At 32.7% G+C, this 18,121-nt stretch overlaps 1 protein-coding gene across 7 annotated transcripts in view; it reads right to left on the bottom strand.

Annotated features, from left to right (window-relative positions):
* Positions 1–554: 554 nt before the first annotated feature.
* Positions 555–18,121, bottom strand: part of SYCP2 (synaptonemal complex protein 2) — an 83,575-nt gene continuing 66,008 nt past the window's right edge. For all 7 annotated transcript variants that reach the window (XM_076010827.1, XM_020282064.2, XM_076010830.1 and 4 more), the window contains 12 exons: positions 16,823–17,015; positions 15,429–15,634; positions 11,345–11,530; positions 10,295–10,388; positions 9,888–10,043; positions 9,218–9,345; positions 7,407–7,501; positions 7,218–7,317; positions 6,882–6,940; positions 6,666–6,744; positions 6,505–6,561; positions 555–5,318 (listed from right to left, as the gene is read on the bottom strand). In XM_076010827.1, coding sequence (XP_075866942.1) covers positions 5,241–5,318; positions 6,505–6,561; positions 6,666–6,744; positions 6,882–6,940; positions 7,218–7,317; positions 7,407–7,501; positions 9,218–9,345; positions 9,888–10,043; positions 10,295–10,388; positions 11,345–11,530; positions 15,429–15,634; positions 16,823–17,015 — 1,431 coding nt within the window. In that variant the 3' untranslated portion in view covers positions 555–5,240. The remainder of the gene's footprint in view (positions 5,319–6,504; positions 6,562–6,665; positions 6,745–6,881; positions 6,941–7,217; positions 7,318–7,406; positions 7,502–9,217; positions 9,346–9,887; positions 10,044–10,294; positions 10,389–11,344; positions 11,531–15,428; positions 15,635–16,822; positions 17,016–18,121) is intronic.

Genomic DNA, 18,121 nt, shown 5'->3' with positions numbered 1-18,121 from the left:
AACCAATCTGGCTGTCCTTTGTTTTTGTTTCTTAACGGACTGCAAGCTAAGAATGACTCATATTTTTTAATGGCTACATTTGAAACGGTTTTGCAAATACCTACATGATATCCTTAAATTTGCCTTTTGGCCCATAAAACTTAAAGCATTTACTATATGGCCCTTCAGGACAAAGTCTGCTGTCTCCTACTTCAAACTTAAAAAAATAATTTTAAATAACTGTATAATAGAAAATTTTAGAAATGAATTACATAGAACTCCAATAGCTAAATTTTGATTTTAAATAAGCTTAAAAGTTTTTAACATCAAATCTATTCTAAATTTCAACACTCATTATAAACTTAGCTGAAAGATTTTGACTTATATAAAATGCACACCAAATTAGGTAAATAATAAAGCCTTATCAATAATAGGCAAGTATTAGTGTAACACCCATTCTTCAATATTCCTTAATTATTGCTATCACAGAATAAGCCAAAAGTATATTATTCAAAGTTCAAAATGGTACAGCATACTGTTCTGAACATATCTGTATTCCTGAAAAAAAGGCTGAATTATTTTCCTGTAGATGTTATTTCAGAATATTTCCATGAGCCTTTTTTACTTAATGTTAAAAAAAACCTAAAACTAACCATTACAAATACAACATTGTCTTAGCAATGCAGTATGTGTACATTTGATTTGCCTACACAATTCCTCAAAGGGGCTAATAAAATGGAAATCCATGATTCTGCATGACTTTAGAAACATACCTCCTCATTTTTAAGTATAAAGAAGAGGTTCATTTCTTACTCTGTATTTATAGCTTAGTTCAGTGCATATCATGTAATAAATGCTCAAATGGCTGGTTAATACTTATCAATTGCAATGGAAATCCTGACATCATATATAGGATTTAAAAATTTTAGGAGACATTGTGGCTATCTTTGAACTTAGTAAATTCCTATCTAGAATTGCTACATCTGTGCATTCGTCCATTCATACTGTCATAGACCCACATTTCTAGGCACTCGTTTAGGTTCTGGAAATTATGAACAAGACAGTGTTCCTGCTCCAGTAGAATTTACAGGAGTGGAGTTTGTAGAGGAAAGGTAGAAATAAAAAATTTCCAATATAAAAAAGTGCTACATGATAGAGAATGATAGTAACACTAATAGGATGGTGAGAGAGAGGTTCTCTCTAAAAAATTACCATTAAATAAATTTTTAAAAAAATTACCATTTAATGGAGATCTGCAGAATTGCAAGAGTTCCCAGGAAAACAGAATCTCAAGAACACAGACTCTGAGGTAGAAATAAGATTGTTCAAGTAGATGCTGCAAGCATACTCAACAAGAGGGAAAGGAGTAGAAAATAAAGGTGAAGAGAGATGCAGAAATCAGCTCATGTAAAGTCTTCTAGGCCATGATATAAAGATTGGGTTTTAATAATTCAGATGAAATGTAGATAACCATTTTAAAGGGTACAATTCAGTGAGTGGCATTTAATACATTTACAATGTTGTACAGCTACCACCTCTATTTAGTTCTAAGACATTTTCATCATATACAAAGGCAACTCCATACACTTTAAGCAGACACTCCCCATTATTCCTTCTCCCATCCCCTGGCAACCACTAAAGTTTTCTGTCCCTATGGATTTACCTAGTCTGGATATTTTATATGAAGGTAACAAATTCTACAATATGTCACCTTTTGTGTCTTGTTTCTTTCACTTAGAATAATGTTTTTGAGGTTCATCCACATTGCATAATAGCATGAATCAATACTTCTTTCCTTTTATGGTTGGATAATATTCTATTGTATAAATATGTCATATTTTGTTTATTCATCGGTTGGCCACTTGGGTTTTTTCTACTTTTTGGCTATTGTCAATAGTGCTGCTGTGTAAACATTCTTGTATAAGTATTTGTTGAATATCTGTTTTCAGTTCTTTTGGGGAACCACCTAATTGTTTTCCACTGTGGCTGGATTGTTTTACATTCCTACAGAAACTGGAATATGATTTCCAATTTTTCCACATCCTTACCAACACTCACTGGGTTTGCTAGAATTAAAAAACAGAAAGTGAGTATAAAGTAGCACTTCATCATGGTGCTGCTCTGCAGTTCCCTAATGATGTTGAGCATATTTTCATGTGTTTATTGGCCATTTGTATATCTTCTCTGGAGAAATGTATATCCAAGTCCTTTGCCCATTTTTCATTTGGGTTGTCCTTTTTTGTTCAATTGTAAGATTTATATATTTTTGATACTAGACTTTATCAGTATGATTTACAAATATTTTCTCCCATTCTGTGGGAGTACCTTTTCACATAAGTGTTATTTGATGCACACCTTTAAATTTTGCTGAAGTTTAATTTTCCTTCTACTGCCAGTACTTGTATAATATTTAAGAATCCATTGCCAAATCCAAGGTCATGCAGATTTACTGCTATGTTTTTTCCTAAGAGTTTTAGGTCTTTAATCCATTAGATTTAATTTCTATTTATGGTGTGAGGTAAGGTTCCATCCTCATTGCTCTGTATGTGGTGATCCAGTTGTCCCAGCACCATTTGTTGACGAAACTACTCTTTCTCCCACTGAATGTTCTTGCATTCTTGGTGAAACTCAGTTGACACAGGTGGGTTTATTGCTGGACTCTCAATTCTATTCCATTGGTCTATTCTTATGCCAGTACCACACTATTTTGATTAATATAGCTTTGTCCTAAGTTTTGAAATTGGTAAGTATGAGTCTTCCAACTTTATTTTTTCAAGTTTTTATGGCTATGATAGATCCCTCCTATTTTAATATTTTTAGGATTAGGTTTTCCATTTCTGCAAAAAGGCCATTCGAATTTTGATAGAAGCAGCCTACAGATATAATGCAGTCCCTATCGTTCCATTTTTTATGTAATCTGTAATTTCTAGGAACAGTGTTTTCTAGTTTTCAGTGTACAAGTCTTACATCCTCTTGGTTAAATTTATTCCTAAGGATTTTAATCTTTTTTGATGCTATTATAAATGGAATTGTTTTCTTAATTTCATTTTTGGATTGTTAATTTCTAGCATAGAGATACAACTGATTTGTGTTGATCTTGCAACTTTGCTGAATTTGCATTAGCTCTAATAGCTTTTTGTTGATTCTGTAGGATTTCTTATATATAAGATCAAATCATCTATGAAGAGAGTTGTACTTCTTCCTTACACACTATTAGTGGGACTGCAAACTAGTTCAACCTGTATGAAAGCAGGATGGAGATACCTCAAGGAACTAAGGTAGACCTACCATTTCATCTAGCAATCCCACTACTGGGTATTTATCAGGAAAAAAAAATACATTCTATAAAAAAGACATCTGCACTCGAATGTTTACAGCAGCACAATTCACCACTGCAAAGATGTGGAAACAGTCCAAGTGCCATGAATATGGAGGTGGATTAATAAAATGTATATGCATAGCGTGGAGTACTACTCAGCCATAAAAAATAGTGAATACCTTTAGTAACCTGGATGGAAGTGGAGACTATTCTCCTAAGTGAAGCACTGCAAGAATGAAAAAGTAAACACTTCATGTACATTTAAACTGGAACTAAATGATCGACACTAATTCAACGGAAATCAAGCAGGTGAGGGGATCAGTAAATTCACACCTAATGAGTACAATGCATACTATCTGGGTGATGGACACAATTATTAACTTTGTCAAACTATATAAAAGTAATTCATATAACCAAAATGTTTGTATCCCCATAATGTTCTGAAATTAAAAGTCAATGGTAATGGAATTTAGAGCAGTAGTAGGGTGACTGTCCTTAAAGAGGCAAGTCTGCCACTGGAAAAGGATAAATTAGAAAATGCTGGCATTGATGCAGAAAACATGTTAGATTTTAGGGTGAAGATAAATTGTGAGGTGAGACTATCAAATATAGAGAATTAAAGAGGTATTGCTTATGCAGTAATACTCAGGAAATGTGCTAAAGCCAACTATATACAGGGCAGAGTACGTACTGTTGAGCAATACTGAGTACCCATTTAAAGTATGTGGCTATAAATTTAAAGGTTAATTGATTTTCTCTAGTGCTATTCAATTGGTAGAACCAGGGCTGAGAATTAGTGGATAAGGTAGACAGGAGGAAAAGAGATTATTTGGTAGTGTGGAATCTAGAATGGGTAAGAGAAGGACAAAACAGGTGAAGGCATAGAGAAAAAACCTGGAGTAAATGGCTTGGGACTACTCCTACAAAGCAAGTTTTAAAAAGATAGAAAGGTTAGGGTATAAGAATATTGGAATCTGAGATTTGAAGGGGTACAGCTATTGGTAATGACAAGGTTATGTAGCAGAAAAGTTTAGAAGGGCAAGAAGTGTGAACCTGGGCTGAGTTGAGTTATATGATTTGAGTCTTGTAGAACTCATGCTCTCTTTTAGAATAGAAACCCCATTACTCTCAATAAATCTTAGCTAATGTTAATAATTATATAAAGGTAAGTAAGAAACCAGTTTTACCACTGTAGTGAAATCCTGGTATTATTCAAATACTCTGCTATTATTAAAGGGGCAAGGGATAATAAGGCTGATTGGGTTTCTGATTGATCTTATGCTTTGGATCAAAATATCCTTCTTCAAAGTTCCCAAAATAGGAATATAAAATTTATAAAGTAAAACAATTACCCAAGTGACATAAACATTTTTTAACTTAAATGTGTGTTTATTTTCATAAATCTAGTAAAACATTACAATGAATATTAGAAGCTTAAAATTACTTGTCAAATAGCCTGCTTGTGAATTAAGACTTCTATAATTAAAATATTTAGGAAATAAATAAAGTAGCTATTTTAGGTCATTTAGTGCCTCCTAATACAGTGGAGCTATAACTGAGTAAATATCTCCCACAGTGTGCTCAAAGTACCAATCTCCCACTCAGGTAAAGATTTTAAATCAGGGATTTCCTCCCCTTTTAAGTGTGGCAAATTCTTATTACTTGTAATATATGTTCTATTATCAAAATTTATTTAATAACTATTTTAAAATACATTTTAAATATGTATTAGTTTTGTTAGTACAGTTAACTCAGTCTTATGAAACCGAACAGTAAAATTTACATTAGGCAAATATTACTTTCTCTCTCCAAGATAAAATGAGTAGTATTATAGCGGTTCTTTCTCATCCAGTAGAAGACATGTGTATTTTTCTCTTCATAGGACTATTCTATTTTCTGTTATATACAAAACAATTAGATAAAATATGTTGATAACTGTATTTCACATATTAACATTTCTTTCATGAGCCATGAATAATTTCATCAGTCCTCTGCGTACATTAAGAAGCTCCTCCTCTTGCTGTGACCAAGAAAAAAAAGTCATGCTTAGATTTCACATTATCACTGTAAAACCATCCAACAGAATAGAAAAAAATCAAACTGTTAATTTTAACCTCTTTCATAAAGATACCATGAATCAGTGCTCATTTTATCTAATCCCCCAGAGTCTATACTTAGATATCTATAAAATTCTGTGATTAGTTATATTCAAAATGATCGAGAGAAGATCTATTTAATCCCCAAATCAATGAAATTTAACCACTTCGGTACAAGCGTTGACTATCGTTGATAGCCACAGATGAATGTGCACAGCCGAGCATCGACTTTAGCGTTAATAACAAAACTTGACTTTTCTAATTTATCAGAATAAAATTGTGAACATTTAAAAATAATGTAATGAAAACATACATGTATATGTTACCTATTCTGATATACGTGACAAAGCTACCTGTAAAACAAGCTTTCAGTGCTTTAAAGCTTTCCTCATCACACAAGAGGAAAACGGATTCGTCGTCAACGTACAGCATAAACTATCGTGCAGACTATGAGTGCTGGCTGTCGGAAAGGTTTCATGGCCTGTGAGCAACGTACCGAAGTGGTTAAAGGAAGTACAATAAAAATAGTTTAGAAAACAATTTCAACAAGAAGCAACCTCGTTAGGCAGCTTCTTATTAGCTTCGAGGTTAGCCACAACCTCCTGATCCCCTACTATCTATGTTAGCATATCAAGTTTCTATTAAAACTTTGTTAAGTACATTAATATACCCTGTATCTAAAAGACCAGTGCACTAAAAAATGCCTTCCATCCTTAGAGCAGTGCCTTTAGTCTCTCCCAGGTCTACTAGGCCTTTGGGAAGTCAAATCATTTTTATCCCCAAATCTAAGTAAATGAAGTCTTCTCGTCCAAGTGGACAGCAACTCTCCACGTTCACAGCATTTCTGGGCAGATCTGTCATACCATATACTACTCCTTCAGAAGGCAGGACAGATTTTGCTGTAGTTCACAGTGTTTAGAAACAGTACAAAAAATTCTTTCAGCTAATTTCTCAATACACAACTTGATTTTCTTTAGGAGGGCTTCATTATTTAAATTACCTTATTACCATACTATAAATATGTCCCCATTATTTAAAGAACTAGAAGTAACTGAGCTAAAACTGCCTTCTCCTAACCAAAAAGAAGAAAAACTAGATTAGCTGATTTACCATTTCCTTAAGAAGCTTGTCTTGAAGGATTTTCATGTTTTCTTTCATCGTACACATCTGTAAATATATTTCCCCCATGAAATTTATCATTGATTTTTCACAGCAAAGTTAGACTAACAAATATTTAAAAAGATTATATATAAAAACCATGAAATTTATACCTCAGCTGTAAAAATGGTTTCTTCATAATCAGCATTACAGAAGACATTTTTATCCAATGAAGTTTTCAAAAGATGAAGTCTAACAAGTGAAATAATGAAAGTTACCCTTTATTATGAATTCAAATGAAATTGCTATAGTATATATCATTTTAATTTTTCAAATATGAACTTAAAAATCAAATTTTATAAGTTCTAGTCAAAGAATCTCATACTAACCTCTGTTGTTCACTTTTTTGATATGCCTTAAACTTCTGAAATATCTTTTCCCAAAAATCCTAAATTTTAAGATACAAAAACCAATTAAACAATTTGGCTATATGCTAAGAATATTCCAAATGTCATGTACTCTTTTTCAGATTAAAAAAAATGAAAGTAAAATCTTTCAGGATTTCTCCCTTATTATCAAAGATATTCATCATAAATTTAAGTGTGTTTAATGTTCTAAAGAACAGAAAGCTTTAAGAATGTGCTTTCAAAGCAGAATGTAATTAATTTTTCTAAGAGTACCTCTTTTAAGAATTTAAAAATTTTTAAACTTTTTAAAGTACAAACCACAAATTCCTTTTCCAAATCTTTTAAAGACTGTGAATCTTTTTCAAAGTTCTCCAGCTCTTCTATGATGATGAATTGGAATTTATCAAGTTTTTTAATCCTATTAAAGAAACAAAAGGAGATTTTTAAAATATAGCATTCAGAATATATAGCATTCAGAAGTTTTCAAAACAACTTTTTATTACAAACCTATACTCCTGAATTTGACGTTTCATTGTATTTAGATGTTGTTGGGCTGTTTTCCAAGACTGCTTAGTAAAATAATCCATCATCTTATGTCGGATCTGAAAAATACTTGTTTTTAACTTAAAATATCTTTACCAAATAGTAACCTAGACAAAATTAGGTTAAGAGAAAAGCCTTTTCCATGAAATATAAATGACTAAGGAGAACTTGGAAAAGTGAAAACTTTAAAACTCAGTTAAACTGAAGTGTTAGCCGGGCGCAGTGGCTCACACCTGTAATCCTAGCACTTTGGGAGGTTGAGGTGGTAGGATCGCTTGAGGCCAAGAGTTCGAGATCAGCCTGAGCAACATAGCAAGATCCTGTCTCTACAAAAAACAGAAAAATTAGCTGGGTGTGGTATTATATGCCTGTAGTCCCAGCTACTCAGGAGAGGCTAAGGCAGGAGGATTGCTTGAGCCCAGGAGTTGGAGGTTGCAGTGGATGATACCATTGCAATCTAGCCAAGGCAACAGAGCAAGACCCTGTCTCCAAAAAAAATCCTGAAGTGTTAATAAGTTAAGTGAGAGCAGTGTCTAATCCCATTAGTAATTGTTAATTGTTTTCAAAAAACTACCACATTCTATAGTATTTACAAAAATGCTAATGATTATAAATTCTCTTTAAAAACACAAAATAGGCCGGGCGTGGTGGCTCACGCCTGTAATTCTAGCACTCTGGGAGGCCGAGGTGGGCGGATTGCTTGAGGTCAGGAGTTCGAAACCAGCCCGAGCAAGAGCGAGACCCCATCTCTACTATAAATAGAAAGAAATTAATTGGCCAACTAATATATATATACATATATATATGTATGTATGTATATATATATACACACACAAAAAAAAATTAGCCGGGCATGGTGGCGCATGCCTGTAGTCCCAGCTACTTGGGAGGCTGAGGCAGCAGGATTGCTTGAGCCCAGGAGATTGAGGTTGCTGTGAGCTAGGCTGACGCCATGGCACTCACTCTAGCCAGGGCAACAAAGCGAGACTCTGTCTCCAAAAAAAAAAACACACACAAAATAAAAGTCACACTCAGAATTATTTTTACAAATACATATTCACATCTAGCCACAGGTACATAACAGAAAATATAAATCAGGGCTTCTCTATTTAGATTAGTTTGACCTTAGGCAAATAAAATCAAAGTAAACATACAGAACTTTAAATAGTTTCAGATTTTACTCCTGAATTAGAGAAAGGCAAGCAAGAAATGGGGCTAATAACCTGTGCTGAAAAATATCTTTTATTCAAAAAAGCATAAAATAACTTCCAAATACACAAGAAAGAGTTAGGTAGAAAAAATATATTACTAATAACTAAAGATTGTTTTAAAAAGCATTTTTGCATTCATCATCTCATTGGAGCTTCAAACTAAGAATCCGTAAGTACAGTACTATTAGCAGAACAAAGTGATACAGGATTTCACTGACTGCAGTTGCTCATCCTTTAGACTATTAATGTATTACACTACTCTCACTAATGGTGACCTCTGTAAGATAAGAAAATGTCTAAAAAACGATGAGGCATGAAAAGAAAATGAAAGACAAAAGAGAACTAATGACAAAAGAAGGAATAATGGATAATGTACAGATTTTAGAAGACAAACTGCTCATGAGATAATGTTATTTACTTAATTATTCCAATCTTTCACATATGAGGAAAGTTGGATTCATGAATGGGTGTTTTAATTGCCAAAGGATCAAACAATCCAATACTCTAGTAGAAACTGTGGCATATTATTATTGGGTATAAATCATAATTTAAAGAATAACTCACATGAATCTTCTTCCTACATTCTGAATTGAGCTTCTCACAAATCATCCCTACACCTGAAAATTCACTGTCCCAGTTCTCCCCAGGAATAGAAAAGTCATTTGTTGATAATGGAGATATACTTTCAGATGCTAAAAAATAAAGATAATCAGCTATAGTTAAAATATGCAATATTACAAATTTAGCCTTATTAGGCTGAAAACCAAAATCTATCTTATTTTCAGATTCTATGTGTAATCTAAGGATCATGAAATTAACAGCAGACCTGTTTTAATTTAAAAATTAAATTATTCTGTTTATAAAAAACTTTTAGCATATCTATTAAGGCAGAAATGACAACTTTAAACAAGCATATTTGGATTTCACTGCTATCAACTACTATGTTATTAACACAAGTATTTAGTGACATGATAACACATCAGTAAATTTATACTCTTAGTAAAACTTAAATGTGGTAATAAGTGACAGAATGATAGGGGAGATCTACAAATACAGAAGACCCTTACTACAACATTATTCATATAAAGTGAACTTTCTGATAAGTCCCAAACAGATGATGCTTTATCTGAAGTTGTCTTTACAAAGAATTCTGTTTTGTGGATGGAGTCATTCAAAATCTAAGATGCTACCTTCCAAATAATTGCCTTTTGACGCAGCCTTTTGATCTACCTACTTTTGTATGTGTGATGATCTGCATCTTCAGTCTTACACATTTTGGGGGGAAGAAAGTTTGCTCTCTTTTCTTCTTTCTCTTCCATTTCTACTTCATCAGAATTACTTAGATTATCTTCTACATACCTTCGTTTGCAACTAAGATGTCGAGTGAGGCCTTAAGACAGTTACAGAAAATTAGCAGTGCTACAATTTTGAGTAAAATACCTAATATTTTCTTGCTTTTATTTTAAAAACTGTTTTCCATGGTTTGCAACGTTATAGGCAATTGTGCCTTAAATTCTACCTAGTTTAATTTTTTTTTGACATTAAATAATAGTATGACTTACAATACATAATTCCTTTAAATGAAATGTCATAGTATTTCAGTAACTAGTAACTTTAAAAAGCAAAGCTATGGCTTCAAACCTGATACATGAGTAGTGTTACAGGGGGGCATGTCAAACCATGTATTCTCTCTTCTTTCACTACACATGGATAATGGAGATGGTGAATGGCTTTCCTAAAATATATATTAGAAAAGAAATACTGTAAGTATTTTTGGATTCACCTTTGACCATCGTTCTCATATCCTAAGGCCAGTAAATTTCAATTGCTATCAATTCTTTTTTTCAGATTGTTTTGTCCTTTTCATCTCTAATACTAATGTATTATTAATCTAGATTCCATGTTGACCTCAATATTAAAAAAATGGTTCAATACCTCCTATGTTAACCTGGATGAAACTGGAGACCATTCTTCTAAGTGAAGTCCCACAAGAATGGAAAAACAAACCACATGTACTGACCAGTAAATTAGAACTAATCATTCAACACTTATCTCCACATATAGAAATATCACATCAGAAATCAAGGGGGTGGGAAGAGGAAGGAAGGGATGGGGAAATTCACACCTAATGGGTACAGTGCACACTACCTGGGTGATAGGCATAGTTATAACTTTGACTCATATAGTACAAAAGCAATTTATGTAACCAAATGTTCATATACTCCTGTAATATTCTGAAATAAAAATTTAAAAAAATTCTTTAGTTTCACTTTTTTTTGACTATTCCTAAATTTCAATTCTTCATTAGGATTTTAATTTCTTGAAATAGGGAGCTGCAGAAAACTAAATTCTTCTTTCAAGCTACATTTTTTACATCTAACCTTATGTTCTATTTGGATACACAGGGATTTTTTTTTTTCTTAGTAAGTTATAGTTCTCTCTTCACTTAATCTGTATATATCCATCCACTTAGGTCTAGCTCAAATCGCAACCTACTCCAAGTTGTAAAATTCTGTTGTGATCTTCTATAATATATTTAACAGGTTATTAAAATATATTTGTCAGACGGATAGACTTTTATAGTGCCAAGAAGCTCAACCAAATTCCTATATATTCATGAAACCAGAAGAACCAAATTATAAACCATCTTAAGTTGAAAGAATATTTGAAAGTTACAGTAATCATACTTACCTTTCTTTTGCTTTGTATATGATTTTCATTGATATTTGGAGATTCAACTTCCAGAAACCGTTTTTCTGAACTGTAACTGCTTACATCTGAATAGCTGTTAGAATTTTGTGCTTCTTGTGTAAGTACCAAAGAATTTATATTTTTTCTGTTCACAACAGTATTATTCTTAGTTGGAGTATGGCTGGGCTATGAATTAACAGAACATACAGAAACCCAAAGGAAGTTAGAAAATTATTTAAAGCCAATTTTATTAAATTTTTTAAAAAAATTTAAACAGTTGAACAAAATAAGGAACAGTAAGCCAAAACTATTTAAATTTTTAGGGAATAATTCACTGTTAAAATTCAGCAGCCATTTATAATTAAAAGGAATAAAAGGCCCTTTGCAAGCAGAACATTAATTTAAGGTCAAGTAGCTACCAAAAACTCTGGATAAAGATGCCTGCTAGTGCAACTTCTATGCTCCAGAAGTTGAAGTCACCTTAACAAGAACAGAAGAATTTTTGAATTTTCTGTTCCAATTATCATGAATGACAGTTAATTATGATAGAATTCAGCAAAGCTGCTGGGTGATAGTTTTCTAAATAAAAATTAAAAATCTCAAAGTGTTATCTTTAAAAAGGTATTTTGGTGTTTTTTTTTTTTTTTTTATGTAGAGCAAATAAAAAACCAGTACCATACTTAGCAGGTAAATCTAACAAGAAGCATAATTTCTTTTGTGGAGGATTTGGCACAACTTTATAGGAAATAAGACCAAAAGGTAGAGAAATATGTAAATGAGAAAGATCAATATTAATATTGAGAAATGGTAATTCCTCCTCAGATAAACTAATGCCAAAATTTATATGGATGAGTAAAGGGCCAAAAGAATTTTGAGGAATAGGGGTATGCAAAACATCCTGAAAGTATAATACTACATTAATTGAAGCAATGTGGTATTAGCTCAGAGACAAACAGTAAAATGGAATAGTGCCTAATACCCAGACCCATGTGGTACACCAAGGTTATGACTACTCATGATGTTGCACTAATTCACTATACATATGCAAAAAAAAAAAAAAAAAAAGCCCAGCGAGACTGAAAACCTAAAGATCAAAACTAACATTTTTACATGAAGGGAAAATATTTTTATAGCTTAGGGAAGCATTTCTTGAATAATCCAAATGATTGGTAAATTTTATCATATCATATCTTTTGTCACATGGAAGTTTTGGAATTAACTAAATGAAAGGACAAGATACATATTAGAAAAAATGTTTGTATTGTACACAACCAAAGAATAACCAGAATATATTAAGAACTCATACATATTTATAATAAAAAAATGCTATTTAAAAATGAGAAAACAAAAGGCAATTCACAAAATGGAGTTAGTCAGGAAAATGCAAATTTAATATAGAACTTTACACTTAACCAGAGGCAAAAACAAAAACATAACACCCAGTTAGTTAAAACTGTGGATAAATGAACACTATTACATAGCACTGTTGAGAGTGTAAGCTGGTCCAACTACTTTACGAAGTAAATTTTTAACTTTTTATTAAGAGGGAGAAATAGTAAATGGGAAAAAAATGCCTCATGGGTGAGTGGCCAGCTGATAAATATGTGATTATTAAATTAAAATTTCATCTATCACAGTAGCATCAAAGAAGGTGGGTGGGGATTACCTTGGTTTGGAGATTAGCTAAGTGGGATACTGAAGGCATTAAGGATACAGAGAAACTAAAGGTAACATAGCAATACATACGGTCATCCCTCAGTATCCCTAGGGGTTTGGTTTGGTTCTAGGCCCTTCACTGAACAACAAATTCAGTGAGTGCCTAAGTCCCTGATATAATGATGTATTTGCATATAACCTCTGCACATCCTCCTAAATTTCTAGATTACTTGTAATACCTAATACAATGTAAATACTTTTCAAATAGTTGCTATACTACATTGTTTAGGGAATAAGAAAAAAGTCTGTACATTTTCAATATAGACAGTTTTTTAAAAATATATTTTTGGCCCACAAATGGTTGAATCCATGTATTCAGAACCCACAGATATAGAGGGCCAATGATATTGACAAGGGACCAAAGGATGACAGTCTAGTGTGAAACTGGTTTTCAAACTGTGGTCTGTAGAAATTCAAGTCTTACAAAGGTACCGCTGGGAGGGTTATTTGGGAGGAAGGCTAGGGTTCAGACCTCCTGTTTCTGCTTTAAACAATGTAGTTCCATTTTTATCTGTTTGACATATAGTAGTCCCCCACTTATTTGCAGTTTCACTTTCCAAGGTTTCAGTTACCCACAGTTGACCACAGCCCAAAAATACTAAATAAAAAATTCCAGAAATTAACAATCCTTAAGTTTTAAATTGTGTGCCATTCTTAGTATGATGAAATCCCTCACTATCCCACTCTGTTCAACCCAGATATGAATCCTCCCTTTGTCCGGCATATCCACACTGTGTATGTTACTTGCCTGTTCCTCACTTAGTAGCCTTCTTGATCAGATTGACTGTTGAGGTATCACAGTGCTTGTGTTCAAGTAGCCCTTATTTTACTTAATAATGGCCCCAAAGAGCAAGAGTAGTGATGTTATAAGTATATTGTTATAGTCGTTCTGTTTTATTGTTGTTCATCTCTTAACTGTGCCTAATTTATAAATTAAACTTTATCACAGATATATGTATGTATGTATACGTATAGGGAAAAAAATCATAGTACAGGTTGTCCCAAAAGTCTCCAAAGGAAAAATGTTATAATATTTTATAATGATTATTTTGTAAATAAAGGTACATTTAGCTACAATTTCCCATTTTCCCTATGTATGGCGATTTGGGGGATACCCTGTACATAGATATTTCAGTAATATCTTTGGTTTTAGACTTCCACTGGGGGTCTTGGAACATATCCCTCAAGGATAAGGGGGGGACTACCATACAGAGTGCAAATAGGGGTTCTGTGATAGGAATGATCACTTCCAAAGAGGTACTACCTAAATTTGTCTAAACATCAAAACTACATGTTTTCTAGATTTGAATAGACTTAATCCTACAACACAGGTACTTTTTTAGATTTCACCATAATTCAAAGTCACCTACTTTTAATAAGTTTAATAAGTCACCTACTTCTTATAAGTTGATAAGGTAAATTGACAGGAAATTGGCTGAAAACAGTGTAATTATTGTATTTGTTTTATATTTTTATAAGGAAGTTCAAAACTAACATAAATTGTATGAGTATAAAAATTAAATATGATATTTAAAAAATTCTTCATTCCTTTCATATATGGAGTTGTATGTACCATTTCTTAATAAAATACAGTAGGCCCCCCGAAACCAAGACAGTACCAAACCCTATATTCACTATGCATAAATTGTTTTCCTTCTTCACAATTTCATAGATAGAAGATTCATTCTTACCATACATCTTAGCAACCTCAGCATACCATTTTTTTTCTTTATTAAGTAGAGAACTTCCAACTTTTCACTTACAGGAAGCACTTTATAGCTTCTCTCTGGCATATCCAAATTGCCAGCATCACTACTCTTTCACGTTAGGCCCCTTATTGAGTAAAGTAAGGATGACTTAAACACAAGCACTGTGATATACCTTGACAGTCTGACAACAGAGACAGCTGCTATGTAACTAACAGGCAGGTAGCATCTACAGCATGGATACAGTGGACAAAGATGATTCGTGTCCCAAGTGGAATGGAGCTGATGGCATGAGATTTCATGTCACCTTTCAATAGCATGCAATCTAAAACTTACAAAGTTTATTTCTGGAATTTTCCACGTAATATTCCCAGACTACAGTTAACTGTGGGTAACTGAAACCTTGGAAAGTGACCACAGATAAGGGGAGGACTACTATATTCATGCTACCATATTCTTCATCCAGTACAGCTACATATAAGTCTATTAAGTTCACTGCAGGTGGGAACTGTATCTTACCTGTCATTAGGTCCTTGCCCCCCCAATTTCTAGGTCAAACGCCAAATCTTAAGTAGACAAGCAATGTATATTTAAGATTATAGAGAAACGATTTACCACCTTCAGATATAACTGATGAAGGAAAAAAATATATACATTCTTACCAAAACGAGTGGTTGTGAAATTAGTGAGCAATGTTCACTGGCACATAGTAAGTTTTTATCATTGTTTTTGGGTGACTTTATTGGACCTCCAACTCCACTGTTACTGTTTAAGGATTCAGGTGATGAAGTTTTTAGATAAGGTGATATAGATTTTGTCGTACAGTCATACTCCTGAGTAAAATCCTTTTCTGTTATTTTCTCTTTACCTACATTGTACCCCGACACACACACACACACACACAAAACAAAACAAAACAAAAAAAAACAGGTGACAGGTGTTATCACTGATATCTGCTTTAGAAATAAATCATTATATTCTTAGAATTTAATCATGCTATCAAATCCTCAAATCTTAGCTGTATTTGAAAAGGAAAAACTTTCAATAAATTAAGACCAAATTATGTTTAAAATATGGCTTTGAAAAATAATGGCTGAATTTAAAATGTATTTGTAGCCATAAGAACTTTCAAAACATTTCAACCAAAAATATCTACAGTATGACCTAAAATACAGTGATCAACTTAAGTATTATCTTGAATATTTTTACATCATAGCCAATAGTGTTATATATTAAAGTCACAGAATTTAATGACTGGAAAAGGCTTGGGAAATCATCTGGTCTAAATCCATTATTTTAAAAACAGGAAATTCATTGCTGACATAAGTCTTAACATTAATATAAAATGAACTCAGTTTTCAGAACAAATCAGGGCATGTACATCTGTCTTGAGAGTATGTGCTTATCTGAAGTGACAGTGGTCCTGAGCATTATGAAACTAAGAGAACACAATACCTATTTTAGAGGAAGTGGATTAACTGATTTAAATCTTTAATTTTAACTGAATTAACATTTAGAAATGTTTTAAAATATCCTTATAAGGAACTGAAAATGATACAAAGAGTACAAACTTACTCTTATGATTTCTATACTAGAATGCTATACACATGCCAGAGCTCCAAAGAATATTAATTTTTCCTTACCAATTGTTTTAAATTGAAAGCAAAATCTCAATTGTTTCAGAATCATGCTATTCTTTGGACTTTGTCAATGAAATGTCAATAGGAAAAAATAGAAATCCCCATAAATCTTGTTATTAAATATACTTTGAACTAAAAGCACATATTAAAATTAAGCATTTGAGCTTTCACATTATAATTTGTGAATACAGATTAAATATTTTCCATATTAAAGTATTTGATCTGTAACTAACATGAAAAACTTCAGTATCCTAAGTAACATTGTTCCCAAGTTAGCAAAAACCAAGTTACTAACGTTAATTAATCAGCTACCTATAATCTTAAATTCACCCCTCATGATTAGTCTTCAAATTGTATTTTCACATAGTAGGAAAGCATTGAATATTCAAGTAAAGGAAAAATGAAATGATACTGACATCTCATTACTTCTATAGATGATGGACTTCCAGATAGAGGAGATAAGTCAAGGCAATTATCTTGCATAGTATCTTTTACTAGAGATGAGTTTTCCCATTCTTTTGGTAGTTCTTTTTGTGTTTTAGCTGAGATGACTTTCTGGTTTTTTCTTGGAAGCTTTATGGTTTTGGTTCTGGAATGGATATTCTCCTCCTAAATGTATTAACAACCTTCAAATTATACTCAAATACAAGTATTTATACTTGGACACATACAACAATCTAATTAAATTATATTCAAATATTTATTAAATATATTATTACATACAGGCATAACAAGGACTAGATATGAGCAGTGAAAGACTTTCTAATATACTAGATGGTGCAAGACAAATTCACATGAAAATCTAATAAGACTATAATAAATACTGTAAGAGATACAAATAAAATGATACAAGGGTTCGAAGAAGATTATAGCCAGTTTAGAGCAACTAGGAAGAATTCCTAGATTTCATGACACTCAAGATACTGAGAGTCTGTGAAAGAAGGTAGTGAGGGGAAGGCATATTGGGAATAAGGAAGACTGTTGACAAGAACAAAGGGAGTTGAGAAACACAAGACCTATTTGGGAGTCACAAGTTATACTTTTTGACTATTGTAATTCTCAGGGGGAAGAGTGGAAATAAACATGGAAAATATTTTGATGCTTTTAATGTCTGACAAAGGAGATATTTTCAGGGTTGTTATTTTGAAGAGGGATGGGATGAGAGGTGGTTTGGGGAAGACTTATCTGACTATATGTATGGTAAATTAAAGAACAAAGTGCTAGAAAATGTGGAGATAAGTTATCAAGTCCTTAAAGTCTTCTAGGTAAGAGATAACAGGGTTACAAACAAAGGAAGATGAATTAAAACCAGCATAGCATAGTGATCAGAAACCTACCTTCAGTGCAAGACTCTCTAGGTTCAAATCCTAGTTCTACTGCTTCCTAGCTGTATAAACTTGGACAAGTTCTTTTTCTCTGAGCCTCAATTTTCTCATTTTTAAGACAGGATGACAGTAATAGCCTATGGTAATTACCTATAGTACTTATGAGATCTTAAGAAGTTAAATATATAAAGTGTTTAAAATATAACAGCTGGTACATTAAGCACTTTGTAAGTACTATTTTCTTGTTTAAAAAAGCTTAACAAGCCATTAAGGCTACAACACAGGTGGCTGGCAATGTGTCTGAACATTATGCGACATAAGTCAGGGATAGGCACAAGTGAGGCAGGGTATGGGAAGAACCTCAGACACCAAAATTTTTGTTTTCATTCA

This window comes from Microcebus murinus, chromosome 16, assembly GCF_040939455.1.
Source record: "Microcebus murinus isolate Inina chromosome 16, M.murinus_Inina_mat1.0, whole genome shotgun sequence".
In the NCBI taxonomy this organism is placed as follows: Eukaryota; Metazoa; Chordata; class Mammalia; order Primates; family Cheirogaleidae; genus Microcebus; species Microcebus murinus.
Note: the sequence above shows the minus strand (reverse complement) of the source record. Positions and strands in the feature narration are given on the sequence as shown.